The following is a 14546-nucleotide window of genomic DNA, read 5'->3' on the forward strand; positions in this document are numbered from 1 at the left end:
GCGCAACGTTATCGAAAACTGTGCTTAAACGCCGTAGTGCAAAATATAATATCGCAGGTGCATAGCTAGTAGGAGTGACTGTGCGTCACTACTTAGGGGCGTTCTGCTCTCGTAGCTGTCCGTGGGCCCTGCAGCAGCCGCCGTCCGCGCCTCATATCGCCGTCGTTCGTCAACTGCTTCACACGTGCTTGTATGCTAATCGTTCGAAATGTGTGAGGACATTGATGTTAAATGGTCCCTCCTGTGCTTGCTGTTCTTTTCGGTGCAGCTGGCCCTGGTCGCGCTGTTCGTGTTCTGCCCTCATATCCTGGACCCGATCGTCGCTCTGCTGAACACGTTCACGGGCGCCGTCCTTAATGTCCTTAAGGGAATCGCGTCGCTGTTCGGCCGTTTGTTTTAATCGGTTTTTTTAATATACTGACTTTTAAAATATAGTGAGATCGATCGTTATTTGTTTTGATTTGTGCATCTTTGACTCCGCCGCGTAATGTTTCCGCTAAATGACCGCCGTCTATCCCGCCGTAAATCCGTTAAAAATAAAGTTCTTAAAATTTAAACTCTCAATTTGATCCCAGTGATATCAAGAAAGATGAGTAAAGGTACGTATTTAGTTTTAATGCGCTTGTTATTTATTTTCATAAACTTGCACCCTTAATAATTAATCAGCTTCATACATAAATTCGAAAGCGTTCTAAATTTAAAAATCTTTGCAAACAGTTTCAAATGTAAAATGCATTAAATTCATTTCATAGCAAAAGGAAATATTACAAGTTTGCATAACTTGAGTTGGACGCTCGTATTCATATCGCTTGCTAAATGATGTGCAAATAGTTGCAAAGCGAATGCCGAAGCTCAGCTTATTATCCTATTTGAGGCTGCGTGTGTTGAAATTGCAACCACTTGTTGAACTACCTGTTGGCGCGCCAGAAGCGCCGGCTAAAAACTTCGCTGCGAATTGTTGTAGCTTATTCAAACATCGTTCTCAAAACGGAGCTTCCAAATGAATTTTATAATTCCCCACTGACAGCTTTGTAACATTTTATATCGTAATTAATTTTATATTTAGGTATAGATATTGTATCGAGCTTATAAGCGACATTCATTGTTTTTTGTTGTATCACGTTATGATTTCTCATTTTAGATATAGGGTACTGGTGGCGAACGAGTTTACGCCGACGGAATTTAACTACGCTTAAATTTAGCTACAAAACTCTTACATAATACACATATTGAAAGAATACCTCTCTTAAATTGCATTTTTAAAACCGTTGTCGTAACGTTCGACATTCAACATTTTGGCGCACGTTTAAAAAAACGGTGATGCATTTTTTTCATTTTATCTGTAATTGCATTCAAACTGAATTTATATAATGTTTCTCTGATGTCTGCAACACGATATAATAATGATTATACCTTGTTTTATCCAACGAGCATTCGGGAGCGCGTTTAATTCTTTTTATTCTGCATCTTTAAGAGTGTTCATGATCGGAATGCTTTAGATCCGACGCTTAGCGATTTTATGTCAATTTATATTTCACTACGCTGCTTAAATCTCGAATCTTCAGGTACTATTCTACTGTATTTATGCCTTATTACCACTACGCAATGTTACGAAATTGTTCGAAATAAGATCACGTTGTCAAAAACTACTTAAACAGCTTCAAATGTAGGAAGAAATTAAATATGATTGTAGACTATAATAGCCAGCTACCTTCATACAGTTAAAGAGTCTACGAATAAAGGAATTAAAACAAAACTACAACAACCCATCGTATAACTCAAACGTGAATCTTTTGGTAAACATCAGTCCGTAAAATAATACAAATGTTGAAAAAATAAAACCACGCGAGCATGTAGACATACAAGAATAATAAAAACCATAGTATTCGTACAGACGTATGCATAGACTAATAAATAATACTAACATAAAAAGAACAAACAAACGATTAGCCATACAAATACAAACGCTCCAACTCACAAAAAACAAACCAAGGTAATTAAAAAACATACACAGTTAAAAATCCACATCCAAACGTAGGAACACAAGAAATAGAAAAAATAAATAGCAGCGGATAAATTTTCATCCTCCAACAGTCAATCACTCACATTACTAACACAAATAAAAAATAAAAGTAAAAAATAATAACTGCTTAACTTAAAAACATCGAATTTTGTTAATACAACCGTCAGTACTTCGTCCCGATTCCGAATTCCGAAAAGTATATGTCAAAAACACAGATGTATCTCGCTCGCAACCAAAAATCTTCGCAAAAATCGAAATAATAGTTCTGTAGCACCGCGTGGCAAACGCGGAAAACCCATTTGCCAGACTCGAATATGGAAACTCGTGTTATGCTATTTCAGCAATCTAAAAAGTTCAACAAATAATTCTTAACAAATACCTTTCTCTAATTCGTCACAAATTGAGACCTCGTGTGTCGCTTTTGACATACTTTTGACGATTTTAGATTGTATCAAAACATAATATATTTTTGCGTCTCTTGTGCTACCCTTTAATTTTGATACTTCTATAGTCAATCGGAGTATCCCTTTATATATATAAATGCATGCGGTGTTGGATATAATAGAAATAAATAGCTAAAACTATCATATAAAGAGCGTTCCTCTTCTTGAAATATGCTTTCACTCAAATAGCAGTGCCTTCGTTTTTAGAGCGTACAAAAAAAATATGTTCTTGGGAATTTGACAAAAGTCTAACACAGTTAGATCCAAACAAAGGTGCATTTTGAACGCTCTATTGAAAATTGTAAAAACCATTCCTCAAAGTTTAGTGCGAAGCGCATACTTCGAATGGAAATAAGAGGAATTCTAGAATTTCATAAACTATTTTCGATTCATAAAGTAATCTGAAATACAGAGAATGCTCGAATAAAATACAGCACGTGAGCATGCGATATTAATATCGTGATTTTGTTTGGATTTTTATGTTTGATACGTTATGCTATGTAATTAAATACAGTTATAGAAGCACTAAACACATTACGGTTTCGAAACAAAGGATTAATCCAGCGCCGTCTTGTTCGTTGTTTTACGCGAAATGTCCAAGAATCAAAAGTTCGAAGACACGTCTGCATCTGATCTGAGGCCTGAGTATATTTATTAATTGTTCCGTAAACATATAATAAGAAAATTCAATAATTATTTAAAGACAAGGCGCTAAAAACATATAAATGTAAGCGAGAATGTTAAAATCATAATTACGAGGTTTACCAACGAACCGAGTTGCTTGAATGAGTTTAAATAAGAGTTCGAACGCGCGGATTATCAACCAAACTGTTGCACTACTAAAGTTTGAGTTTGAAGTTACATTCCGTAAAGCCTGTATTGTTATAGGGGATGACATTAATAGACGTCTTTATTTTAATACTTTTTGCTATAATATTGTCTACATTTTATCATTTATTAATAAATAAGTAATAAGGTAACAGCTTCATTTTTTTATTTTTCTTCGTAGTTAAATGAAATAATTTTATCACTTCCTAATTTTTAACAAGCATTCCATTTTTACATTGATGTTTTAATATTTAAATATACTACAAATTACTGCGTTTTAACGGGTTATACAGACTTATTACAACTGTTTAAATGTAAGTAGATACCACGCATTACAACAAATACGGATGACTTGAAAAATTATTTATATAAAATAACTAATCCTTCATGCCGCTCAAAAGCTCAACATGAACGTTTGCAGCGACCAGCAGACAATTAGTGGATATGCAATATGAAACAATTAATGAATTTTTATGCGCATTTTTTACAACACTATTATTCAATTTAAAAGGGATATTAATAAATAATCGATAATGTTGTGAATGGATGCGTCTTACGCTTAGAAACAATAACCTGCACCTGCGTATTCTTAATAATTCTATTCGAAAAATAGCAAAGCACAAAATTTACATACAAGCTAACTAAATGAACTCTCGAATTGCCGCTCTCGCGAGCATGTAGTCGTTGGTTGATAACAACCTACAACACGCAAAGCGGGATGTGTATTTTGCACCACAATGACACATCGCTCAATTACCCAATTTTCAAAAGCGCGTTGGTTTTAACAATCTATTTATGCATTAGTGTACATGACCTTTTAGCGTGGCTGGTGATTTTCGTGTGTGTTGAGTTTCTGTCTATTTAGTTTTAGTTTCTGTCTTGTAATAATAACACTTATGACTCAATCTTTACTTAATCTTTACCAATCAAACAAATACAAGCATTATTTTTGTCTTACATTGAACATATTACCATTAATAACATCTCAGAATACAGAACTATTGTACAAATACGATCCTTATTCGAGTCGATAACGGATATTTAATAAAGCTTTTTAAATCTTTGTTATTTCGCTTAGCATTTAATTTTTTTATGAAGGGTGTCAGATACATTTAACAACCGTCTTTGTTCAAATTATATCAACGTTCATCTCAATGGCTATCAGCATTTTATCCTTTTTAATATTACAAAGAGATAGTACCTAATCGTTATAAATTTAATATAATAATTAACTATGAATGAATGCTGGAATAAATTTCGCATTTTACATTACATAAATATCGCAGCATACATGCGTAACATAGTTATTATGTCTAGGTTATCGAATTCCAAGGTAGAAAATTGCTACGTATTTTGTGTATGTAATTTTGTACTATACTGTTACGAATCTAGTTAATCTGGGATAATCATAGTGTAAATTCTTTGTTTATTTAGTGCAACAATTTGACTTTGCTATGACATATGGATATAGTCAGGGGGTTGTTTTAGGTGTTCATAGACGTTCATATATTTTACTTTAGCCTGTAATGGTCCTACTTGATATAGTACTCCCAAAATTTTTGAGATTCTTCCTGGGTTTTATCGTTTCATTTTACTGAAGCCCGGCTTCCACTGGGGTCTCCGTGCTATGACATGCTTTTGTGAATAACATTTGATCTATTACCGATCATGAGTTTAGGTCTGACGAAATATTATACAAATAATTTAAACTTACCTGCGCATTTCGACCCTTTATAGTTTGTTCGTTTTTGAAACTTCTGGATACTTAGATCTCTTTGTAATATTAAACAGAAGTTATTAGAGTACTTATTAAATAGGATAATAATATGCTTATCAAGTTTGTTTTAAATAATTGATAATGTTATATAGTCCATTAAACAATGAATAATTATTATTTGACGAAAAATGGGACTTTTTTTAATTTTTAATTATAAGCGCTCATCAATATAAAACGTTGAATTAATCTTCACAACAATTTTATCTAAGAGAATATTATACTCGGCATTGTATTTAAGTAATGTTTATAGTTTAAAATTTAATAATTATTGGTTTTTTGTCAATCCACTCCAACTTACAGTTATTAGTGTTTTAGCAATAAGTCTCAAATAGGATCCAAATAGAAAAGCTGAGAAGAATAATGGGACTTTTTTTTACTTTTGTCGATTTCCGGTTATTATTCTATTAATTTACCATCATTCATCACGGCATGCCTTCTGCGGGAATATGGTCGGATACGAGCGTCATTTATAAAATTAATATATGTCGTCATATATAATTAATATATGAAACGAACAACAACAAAGTACTTTTACCAGTTCGACGGATTATAATATGATATACTCTTATTTCATAGATTCTTTTTCCTTTCTTTCTTGCTTTAACATAATCTTTTCTCTTTTTTAGTAACATCACCAACATCTGATACCTCGTCTGCTTCTACCATTCTACCACGCAGTACATCAATATCCTCTTTTCTTAGCTCTACATCAATTAGCAGCAGTTCCGATGCAGGGATCCATTCTTTGCAATCAGAGTCAGAAGCAAGCTCATTAGGAATACCTGAAGAACCCCAGGATGTGGCAATTGAATCATATCCAACAGTAAAGAAGAAAAAACCACCAGATTTGAAGCTCGAACTACAAAAGGAGCTTTTACCACAACAAAAGCTAGATGAATTGGACAATGCACAAATCGCGCAAGAGCTTCCAGTTCCAACAGCGCAGCCACTTCTGATACCAATAGCGCAGCCGGAAGCGGTACCAACAACCAAAGAGCGGTTAAAAGATACACAACCGCATTTAAGGACAGCGCAAGCGCAATCGATACCACCGGCGCAATCACAGGTCATACTAAATGAACAATTACAGAAGAAAACATCAAACCAATTCCAACCGGTATCAGCAGCACAACCAGGACCGATATCGGGAACAAGTTCGCGTTTCATATCTGCAGCGAAACTAGAACTGGTGGTGACAGTGCCATCAGCACCGATATTGGTCATAAAATCAAAACCAGTATCAAGACCAAAGCCACAACGGGTTTTAGTACCGTACCGGCTACCACAAGTGAAACAACCGCAAGTAATATCGCATTCGACACCGCAACCATCTGTCCAAAAAGAGCCACTAGGTGAACCGGAACCAGCAGATGCAGCTCAAGCGCAAAGATCGCCAGTACCACCACAGAGTATTAAAACTCGACCGCGCCTCGCAACACCACCTCAAAGAGAACGAGTGCCCAAGCCAACAGGGCCAGCTGCACCTGCAGCGCGACCGGTAGACGAGCTGCAACCTGTAACATCAGGCCTAGTGCAACCCAGACCAACCGATTGTAGATGTGTCCATTTGGTACCTAAGACAGTAGCTCAACCAAAGCCGGTGTCACCACTGCAACCACTACCAGAACCAGATATAGAACTAGAGTCAGAACACGAACGACTCCAATCACAGCGACGATACCACCTACGTTATCGCTCGCGCATTGACTTTACCTTTCCACAATTTCGCACCCGCCAGCCTACCAACATAGAGATAACGATCGATATAATCGACCATCTTTTCATCACTAGTATCCGAGACTTGTACGATATTGAGAGGGCATACAGTTGCCGCCTGTTAACTCGTAATGAGTATAATTTCTTACTAGTTCAAAGGAAGATAAGAGATCGATTATATTGTGACTTAACTGTTGGGGAGACTAGCGGGAGCTTCCTTAGGCCCTTCTCTTTTCCTTACGTAACTGTAGCCGAGGTACATAGGGAAGATGATCAATCTGATACAAACAGCAATCAGAACGAAGAGAGTGACAGAAGAGAATAAATCGATTAAACCTTTACTAGCTTTTAATTAATTTTACTATATTCTTATATTGTTGAAAAATATAATTTAGATCGTAACTTATAATCACCATCATCAATCATGAATCCCATTGAAGAGAGTGAGAGGAAAATAATTATTGAATTTTGTCACTTACTGGAAAAATCAAAAGTCCTGTTCAACGGTTTGAGGTAAGAATTGTTAAATCATGTCTTCAATTTTTATAATTTTATGTTTAATATTTCAATCAATCTCTAATAAGTATTTCATATTTACTTTGATCATTTGTCTACATTAAATATTCTCCGCAATATATAGATGATAATGTTTTCAGAGAACTACCACAATATGGTCATAAGCAATGGCAATCTTATTTCGGCCGCACTTTTGATGTTTACACAAAGTTGTGGAAGTTCCAACAACAGCATAGAGACATATTGGACAGTAAATATGGATTAAAAAGATGGCAAATTGGCGAAATAGCGTCCAAAATTGGACAGTTGTATTACCACTTCTAGTGAGTTCTTAACCATCAGTGATACTTATCATATTTCATAAAACTCGTTTATTACATTATGAATGTGAAAAACATCGATCAATATAAACTACAGAGATTGCACTCTTCACTATACACTAGATTTTTAAAGTAGAAAACATTTTTTCAGTTTAAGGACGAGTGAAACAGCTTACCTCAGAGAAGCTTTTGCGTTTTATCAAGCTATCCGTGCCAGACGCTACTACACGCACGCGGTTAAAGAAGACAAATGCGAACTTATGGTCAAAAAACTAAGATATTACGCTAGGTTCATAGTCGTTTCGCTTCTCTTGAATAGATTAAAATTGGTTGACGATTTGATACGTGAACTTGATAACCAAATTATTGAATATGGAACAACATACAATGCTGATGATCAGATTGAATGGACTGTTGTTGTCGACGAGGTGAAAGCGTTCCTGGACGCTGAACCAGCTGTCCAAATCTTACACACGGACGTGCCAATACCTGATCTCTCCAACAGGTAAAAACCTGTGTTCTTTTTTGATTGGGACCTTAAATTTTGTATTCATAGAAGAAATTTATATATTTTTAATATATTAACTTACTGTTTTGCAGAATACACCCAGACCATACTCCATACATCGAAAGGGGGCCGCACATGTACCTTACCTTACAAGATGTCATTATTGTTGGTAGTAATACACAGCAGGCAAAGTTTTCGGAACTCACCATCGACATGTACAGAATTTTGCAAGTTTTGGAGAAGGAGCCAATTGGGCCAGCACCACAGATTCTCAACGAGGACATTCCACCTCATGGTCCTCCGTTAGCTCCCCATTCCACCCAGAGAGGTGAGGATGACGTAATTGCTGTGTCGCGAATTTAATAGCAACAATGCGATTGTAATTGTTACAAAGTAATTTTCAAATGCGCTATTTTTGTAATAAAACAATGTAATTGCGATATTATTCTCTCCTGTAACCCTTACTTTCCTACCACTTGGACCATTACTTTAACCTACCCAAAACTACCTCTCAAAGCTGTGTGTTATTCTGGTGTTTTGTTTCGTGCATAGATAAAATTGTTTCTTCCAGGGTACGTTGTAGGAGACAGTTTCCGTCGAGACAACCCTCACAAGTATTTGCTGTTCAAACCGACAGCATTGCAGTTCCTGGTATATTTAGCTAGCAGCTGCAATGACTTACCTCCAAATGGAGCGATACTTCTGTACATTTCCGCTGACGGATACATTCCACCCCATGCACGTAATACTGAAAACCTTAGTAAGTTGTAATAACAATTTTTGAGAATTATTCCTAAATACCTTTTATTTCGGAAGTGTCGTCAATATATAGTTACTTAATTTTAGCCGGCTACGATTGTGGAGGATTTATCACATCTGGTAAACTGGAAACACCTCGAGAGCCAAGAGAGGCTAGAGATTCTAGAGACTCCAGAGACTCAAGGGATCCAAGAGATTCTAGGGACTCTAGAGATTCACGGGAGCCAAGGGAATCCAGAGAACCCCGGGATTCTAGAGGTAGCCAATCAGAGAGGGATCGGCGTGGTAAAGATATCTACCTACTGTACCCAGGTGATATATACCCATATACTAGACGACCCCTCTTCATTATAGTAGAATCAAATTGCTCAGGATTAATGCAAAACATACCGCGACATTTTAACCAGCCGCTAGTGATGCTCCTATCTGCGCAAGAGTTACCAGCAGGTTTGACAGGTACATAAATAATTTATTGGTCTTACTTTTTTGGTTTCTTTAGAATTTTTTGGGTTCGGACTATTGTTTTTAACTGAAGTTACTATTATTTTTTTCTTTTTTTTTTTAATAGCTAATCCATTTTTATTTGCGGTTTCCGTATTTTTGTCGGATATTATAATAAAGCAAATTATTATCATTTTGCTAATCTTTCAGAGCGCACGCACCAAGGAAATTTATTAACTTTATTCCTTAACAATCCTTTGATGGGATTCTGTGCATCTTGTGAGCTCTACACCATCGAAGAGAGAATGCTAGATGCTTGCGAACCACTCGTGTTAGACTTTCTATTTCAAAGCATTCAACTTATTACACGAATTCGAATTGGTATGTAGAAATAAATAAATTAGTTTTTTCCACCTACCTTCCCAAAATACACTTATGAGATTGATTCTCATTCACGTTTGCAGATATGAATTTCTTCGCATTTATGGGCGACGAGTTTTTGCGAATGATTATCCTGCGCTATTTGTTCTGCGAGTGTTCTCTGAGGATGAACAGGAACTTTCGATCGCGCTCACAAATAGTACGATCTGTACCAACATTGCCAGAAGAACTGCTATCACATGCTTCCCTTGTGCCGATCGTTTTGAAAATTGCTGATAATCTGGGGGTACATATCCTATATGTTATAGTCAATAAAGGAATACATATTATGTTTCTATAAGCATAACAATTTATTATTTCACAGGTCAGAAGCCACTTTACAGACGTTTCCGGAACAGGATCAGGATCGAGGGAATAAATACGTGAAAAGATAAGATCGCTTAGAATAATTTTATTCCTCTATTTAATTGTTATTAGTTACAGCGCCATCTGTTGTATAGCTAATAACAATTACGGTTGTAGTACGTTTTGATTGTAGTGTTGTAAATCAACACTAGAGGACACTCATCATATTTCACCACTCGACTTTATAACCGCCTAAATTAATAATCCTGTCGTTGTTTACAAAATTGTATTCATTACCCTAGTAAAAAATTGTATGCTTTAATAATGAATTATATTAAAATCTTGATATTTATAATAATGTACCTAAATACTTTATGCACTGAATTAAAATAAATAATTAGCTCAAATATTTTTAAATTCAAGTATTTATTACTTTATAAATTAATTTTAAGCAAATGTTTATTGCTATATACCTAGGTAGGCGCCTTACTTTGAAATTTATTTCAAATCTTCCTGAACATTAGTAAAATTAGTGAAATTATATTTAAAAGCATTTAATTAATGATAAATTCCATTTCGGCTTAAAAAATAATTTTATAATTGTTATACATTAGTTTTTACAAATTATCTTTAGAAACTATAACCTAGTGATAATGTGTTCGTTTTTTCTAGTCTTTAATAATGTTATCGATACATAGTTATATTATATTATTATAACCAAATATGTATATATATATATATAACCAAATTTACGCGTGCGGTTGAGTTACCTACCTGAAGAAAACCTTGTGTTCAATATAGATTTCAGTGCTCTCTGTCGCAACCTAGTCTGACAATCAGATGAGTTATCTACCACCATATTATAAAAAAATTCTCAGGGACAAAACTATAAAAAAATATATTTATCTATTCGTCCACTAAATTAAAAAATTATATTATAATTATTATAATGATATATAATATGATTGCACTGTTAAGAATTACTTATATTTGTGACTAATGTTTTTTTTTATCGTTCAATTGTCTATTGCATTATGACATAATATATATTTGGTATCATGTATTTATAAGCTTTAATCCCTCTAAAACATTATATCGATCTCCAGCTCGTATTTTAAAAGTCAATATATTAAAAAAATATTATAAATTGCAGTAGATAAAAATAGTAGAAGAGCGCTTATTATAGTAGAGTTACATTGATCTGGACTATGTAAGGTCATTATACCCACTGAAAGCACACCAGAAAGTGTATTTGATCATATATAACAACTGGATAAATTAAAGTACACCAAAACCTGTACACAAAACACATTCTGTATGATGCCTAAGTGATGAAAGCTTATAATTCTTTAAAAAAATTTATTGGCGACTTAATCAAAATTGTATTACGTTACAAAATGTAGTGTTTATGTGCAATAAATGTTTTGCTTCAATAATCTTGAATTATTTTATATTTCCCTTCTCCCTACGGTTATGCTATTTATGAAATGAAAATTTGCAACACATTCGAGAAAATAAAGTTTTAAAGATACCTGCTCATCATTGTCAGGATGACCTTGCTTCAGGCTACGTATTAAGTATTGTATACCGAAGTAAACGAACCCGGCGCTGTCTGTATAATAATACATCGCATGTTTAATGGTAAAAAATATAGAAGGAACTCATTTTCTTGTGTTACTTAAATGTTTTTAGTTATTATATAGTTAAAAACATCTAGTAATAATGTATACTATTCCATCGAAAACGTAAATCTCCAGTAGCAGAATACTCTAAAATACTTAGATGTAGGTACCTTACTTTCGATAGTATAGATCTTCTAGATTGAAACTCGTAAAGGTTTACGAACTTTCGAAATTATTCCACAAATTTCTAGAATTATTTCGAATATTCTTAATCGATTATAATGGTCTACACTCATTTAAGCTGCTTTTTTTATCAGCTCTAACCCAGTAACAATAAGTTGGGTGCAAACTTATTGTTAGTGGGTTTTTAGAGTTTTAGAGATTAGTTAGATTATTTTCGAGGTTTTAAGAGCTTGTTTCAACATTCCAAAAAGTTAAAGAAATTTATTTGAAAATTTGAATCGAATTTCATCCTTTTAAGATTTCGAAACATCTAAGATCTCACTAGATTTTAATTTTTATTTTTAGAACTTCCTTAAAATTCCATATGTATAGAGTTCCGTTTAACACATTTTGGATCTTTCTAGATTATTTGAAGAACATTGCAGAACTATAGTTTTTTCACTTTTTGGAATTTTCTAGATCATATCAGTAGAGTTTGGAAACAACAGAAATTTAAGTATATTGTCACGCACAACCACAATCTCACAATCCACTTTCACTCACCGTGATCACCCACCCTTTTTCCCACCTGGGATAGTAGTGGTTATAGAGAACATTTTGGTATTAATTTAGGCAAGGCTGTAAAACAATATTTTTAATAACATTAAGCCAGAACCACCAGAATGAAGCAGTCCAAATATGTCAAAATGTAGTAGGTTCATATAAATGCCAACAATAACGTAGAGCCAATTTATACAGATTAATTTTTAATAGTAATACGTTATCTGTGTTATATCACTGCAAGTATAAAATATATATACGTGTACATAGGCGTGATAAATCTGCATTATATAACGATAACCTTTTTAATGTATAATCGCGATACATGGCGGAAACTATGTACGAGTTGAAGACCCAGAACATACTAACGATGTGTTATGCAATGAGTAGTTCTATGAAAAGGTCAACGAATACTATAGTATTATGTACATACTTAGTGAATCATATATATATATATATATATATATATATATATATATATATATATATATATATATATATATATATATATATATATATATATATACAATTCATTAATTTATTATGTCATAGAGCTGCCTAGTCTGTGGCTGCAAAAGTCTAATGGGAAATGGGAACCATTGAAAATCAGTTTAACAGCCACATCACTGGAGAGAGCGGTATCCGTATCCAGAACACTCTACAACTACTCATTCACTTAGTTTATACAGACGTTTTTTTTTTGTTATCTTGATCCATATTCGATTTTTTTATTAATTCAATGTTTCTTAAATTATTTGCGCGTTCACTTTCTTTTTTGCGATCATTTTTTTTTCTTTCTTTCCTTTCTCTGTTTTTATTTAAACTACGTTCGAATGTAACACAAAATAAACGCTTTTTATATGGTACCATATAGAACTCATTACCTTACTGATGCTACCACAACAATATCAAAAATAATATACCTTTACCTACTTGTGAATGAATGAATTTTTAACATGTCTATATATCTATACATATTGACTAGTTGCATGCCCCGGTTCCGCCCAGGAAGTCATTTATCGTAATTGAAATAATATATACTATCCTTTTAAGTGTGATCAAACTGTATATGGTATGGAAATTTGATTAAAATTGGTTGAGTAGTTTAGGAATCCATCGCGGACAAACAATGTAACACGTAATTTATATATAATGTTACATATATACATATATATACATATATATGTTACATATATATATATAATGTTACATGTTGTTGTTGTGGTATATCAAAACGTATCGAACGCGGACGATGTGACGTGTGACAATGATCCATCGTTAGCGACGAGTTTGTGTTCCAGCTGGTACCGTGGAAAGGGAAACTGCTGGGCGGTACACGTGAAGACGGCGAAGCGTTCCCGCAGTCCCGGCTAAAATAGCTACGGTGCGATTGTATCAGGTAATGAAAAATCTTCCTAACTCTGTAATAACAGCATCTTAAACCTTTCACCCTGTAAGTCTGTTCATCGTATAAATTCACATTCACGTGTCATGTTTTTAGATAGATCTTATAACAATCTTAAGCTCATTGAAGTAATATGTAGGTAGGTACTATGTGTATTGTGTACCTATTTAGCACTTTGAAGTATTGCATGCCTACGTTTGTGTATGTCGACTGTTATCCATCCTGAAGACATATGAGAGTGAGAAAAGCAATATATCTCGTTTTGAGATTCTTTAGCAGTGTAAATAAACGAAAAGAAAACATATTTTTATATGTTGAATAATAGTCTAAGTAATTGAAAATAAAAATGAGTTCTCGATGATTTTGCGTATTAGCTGAATATTGTCTTAACTACTGTAATGATGTAAAAAGATTGTGTATTCCAAAGTTGGATTGAGTTTGAACTGGAAAAGATAATCGATGAAGTATTTTTTTTTTTTTTTGTTAAAACAATGTTAAAACACATAAAAATAATTTTTATAGCACTGGATACAAAAAAAGTATTTTATACATTTACTTTATTTAATTTCTTTAATGTAATACCTGTTGGTGAACCTAAAATAAAAAAAAAAATACATGCATTTTATAGCATGGATGTATAGCTAATAATAATATATTGTTACCAGTCGAATCGTTTCATATTGACGTCCTTATCGCGTTATAAATAGATCCATAAAAACAAGACATCGGATGTGCATTC

The 14546-nt window shown here is 33.8% G+C and overlaps 2 protein-coding genes across 2 annotated transcripts; both read left to right on the forward strand.

The window, feature by feature from the left end:
• Nucleotides 1-208: 208 nt before the first annotated feature.
• On the forward strand, nucleotides 209-7112 carry LOC119835756 (proteoglycan 4-like). Its single transcript, XM_038360739.1, has 2 exons — nucleotides 209-389; nucleotides 5698-7112. The coding sequence occupies exons 1-2, from the start codon at nucleotides 209-211 to the stop codon at nucleotides 7110-7112; spliced, it is 1596 nt and encodes a 531-aa protein (XP_038216667.1).
• A 50-nt stretch (nucleotides 7113-7162) lies between these two features.
• Nucleotides 7163-10534, forward strand: LOC119835906 (protein SCAI). Its single transcript, XM_038361014.1, has 9 exons — nucleotides 7163-7300; nucleotides 7444-7626; nucleotides 7775-8128; nucleotides 8224-8459; nucleotides 8703-8891; nucleotides 8978-9346; nucleotides 9542-9712; nucleotides 9796-9998; nucleotides 10077-10534. Exons 1-9 carry the CDS (start codon nucleotides 7212-7214, stop codon nucleotides 10128-10130), a joined length of 1848 nt encoding a protein of 615 aa, XP_038216942.1. The 5' UTR covers nucleotides 7163-7211; the 3' UTR covers nucleotides 10131-10534.
• The last annotated feature ends 4012 nt before the right edge of the window (nucleotides 10535-14546 follow it).

This window comes from Zerene cesonia, chromosome Z (assembly GCF_012273895.1).
Source record: "Zerene cesonia ecotype Mississippi chromosome Z, Zerene_cesonia_1.1, whole genome shotgun sequence".
Classification (NCBI taxonomy): domain Eukaryota; kingdom Metazoa; phylum Arthropoda; class Insecta; order Lepidoptera; family Pieridae; genus Zerene; species Zerene cesonia.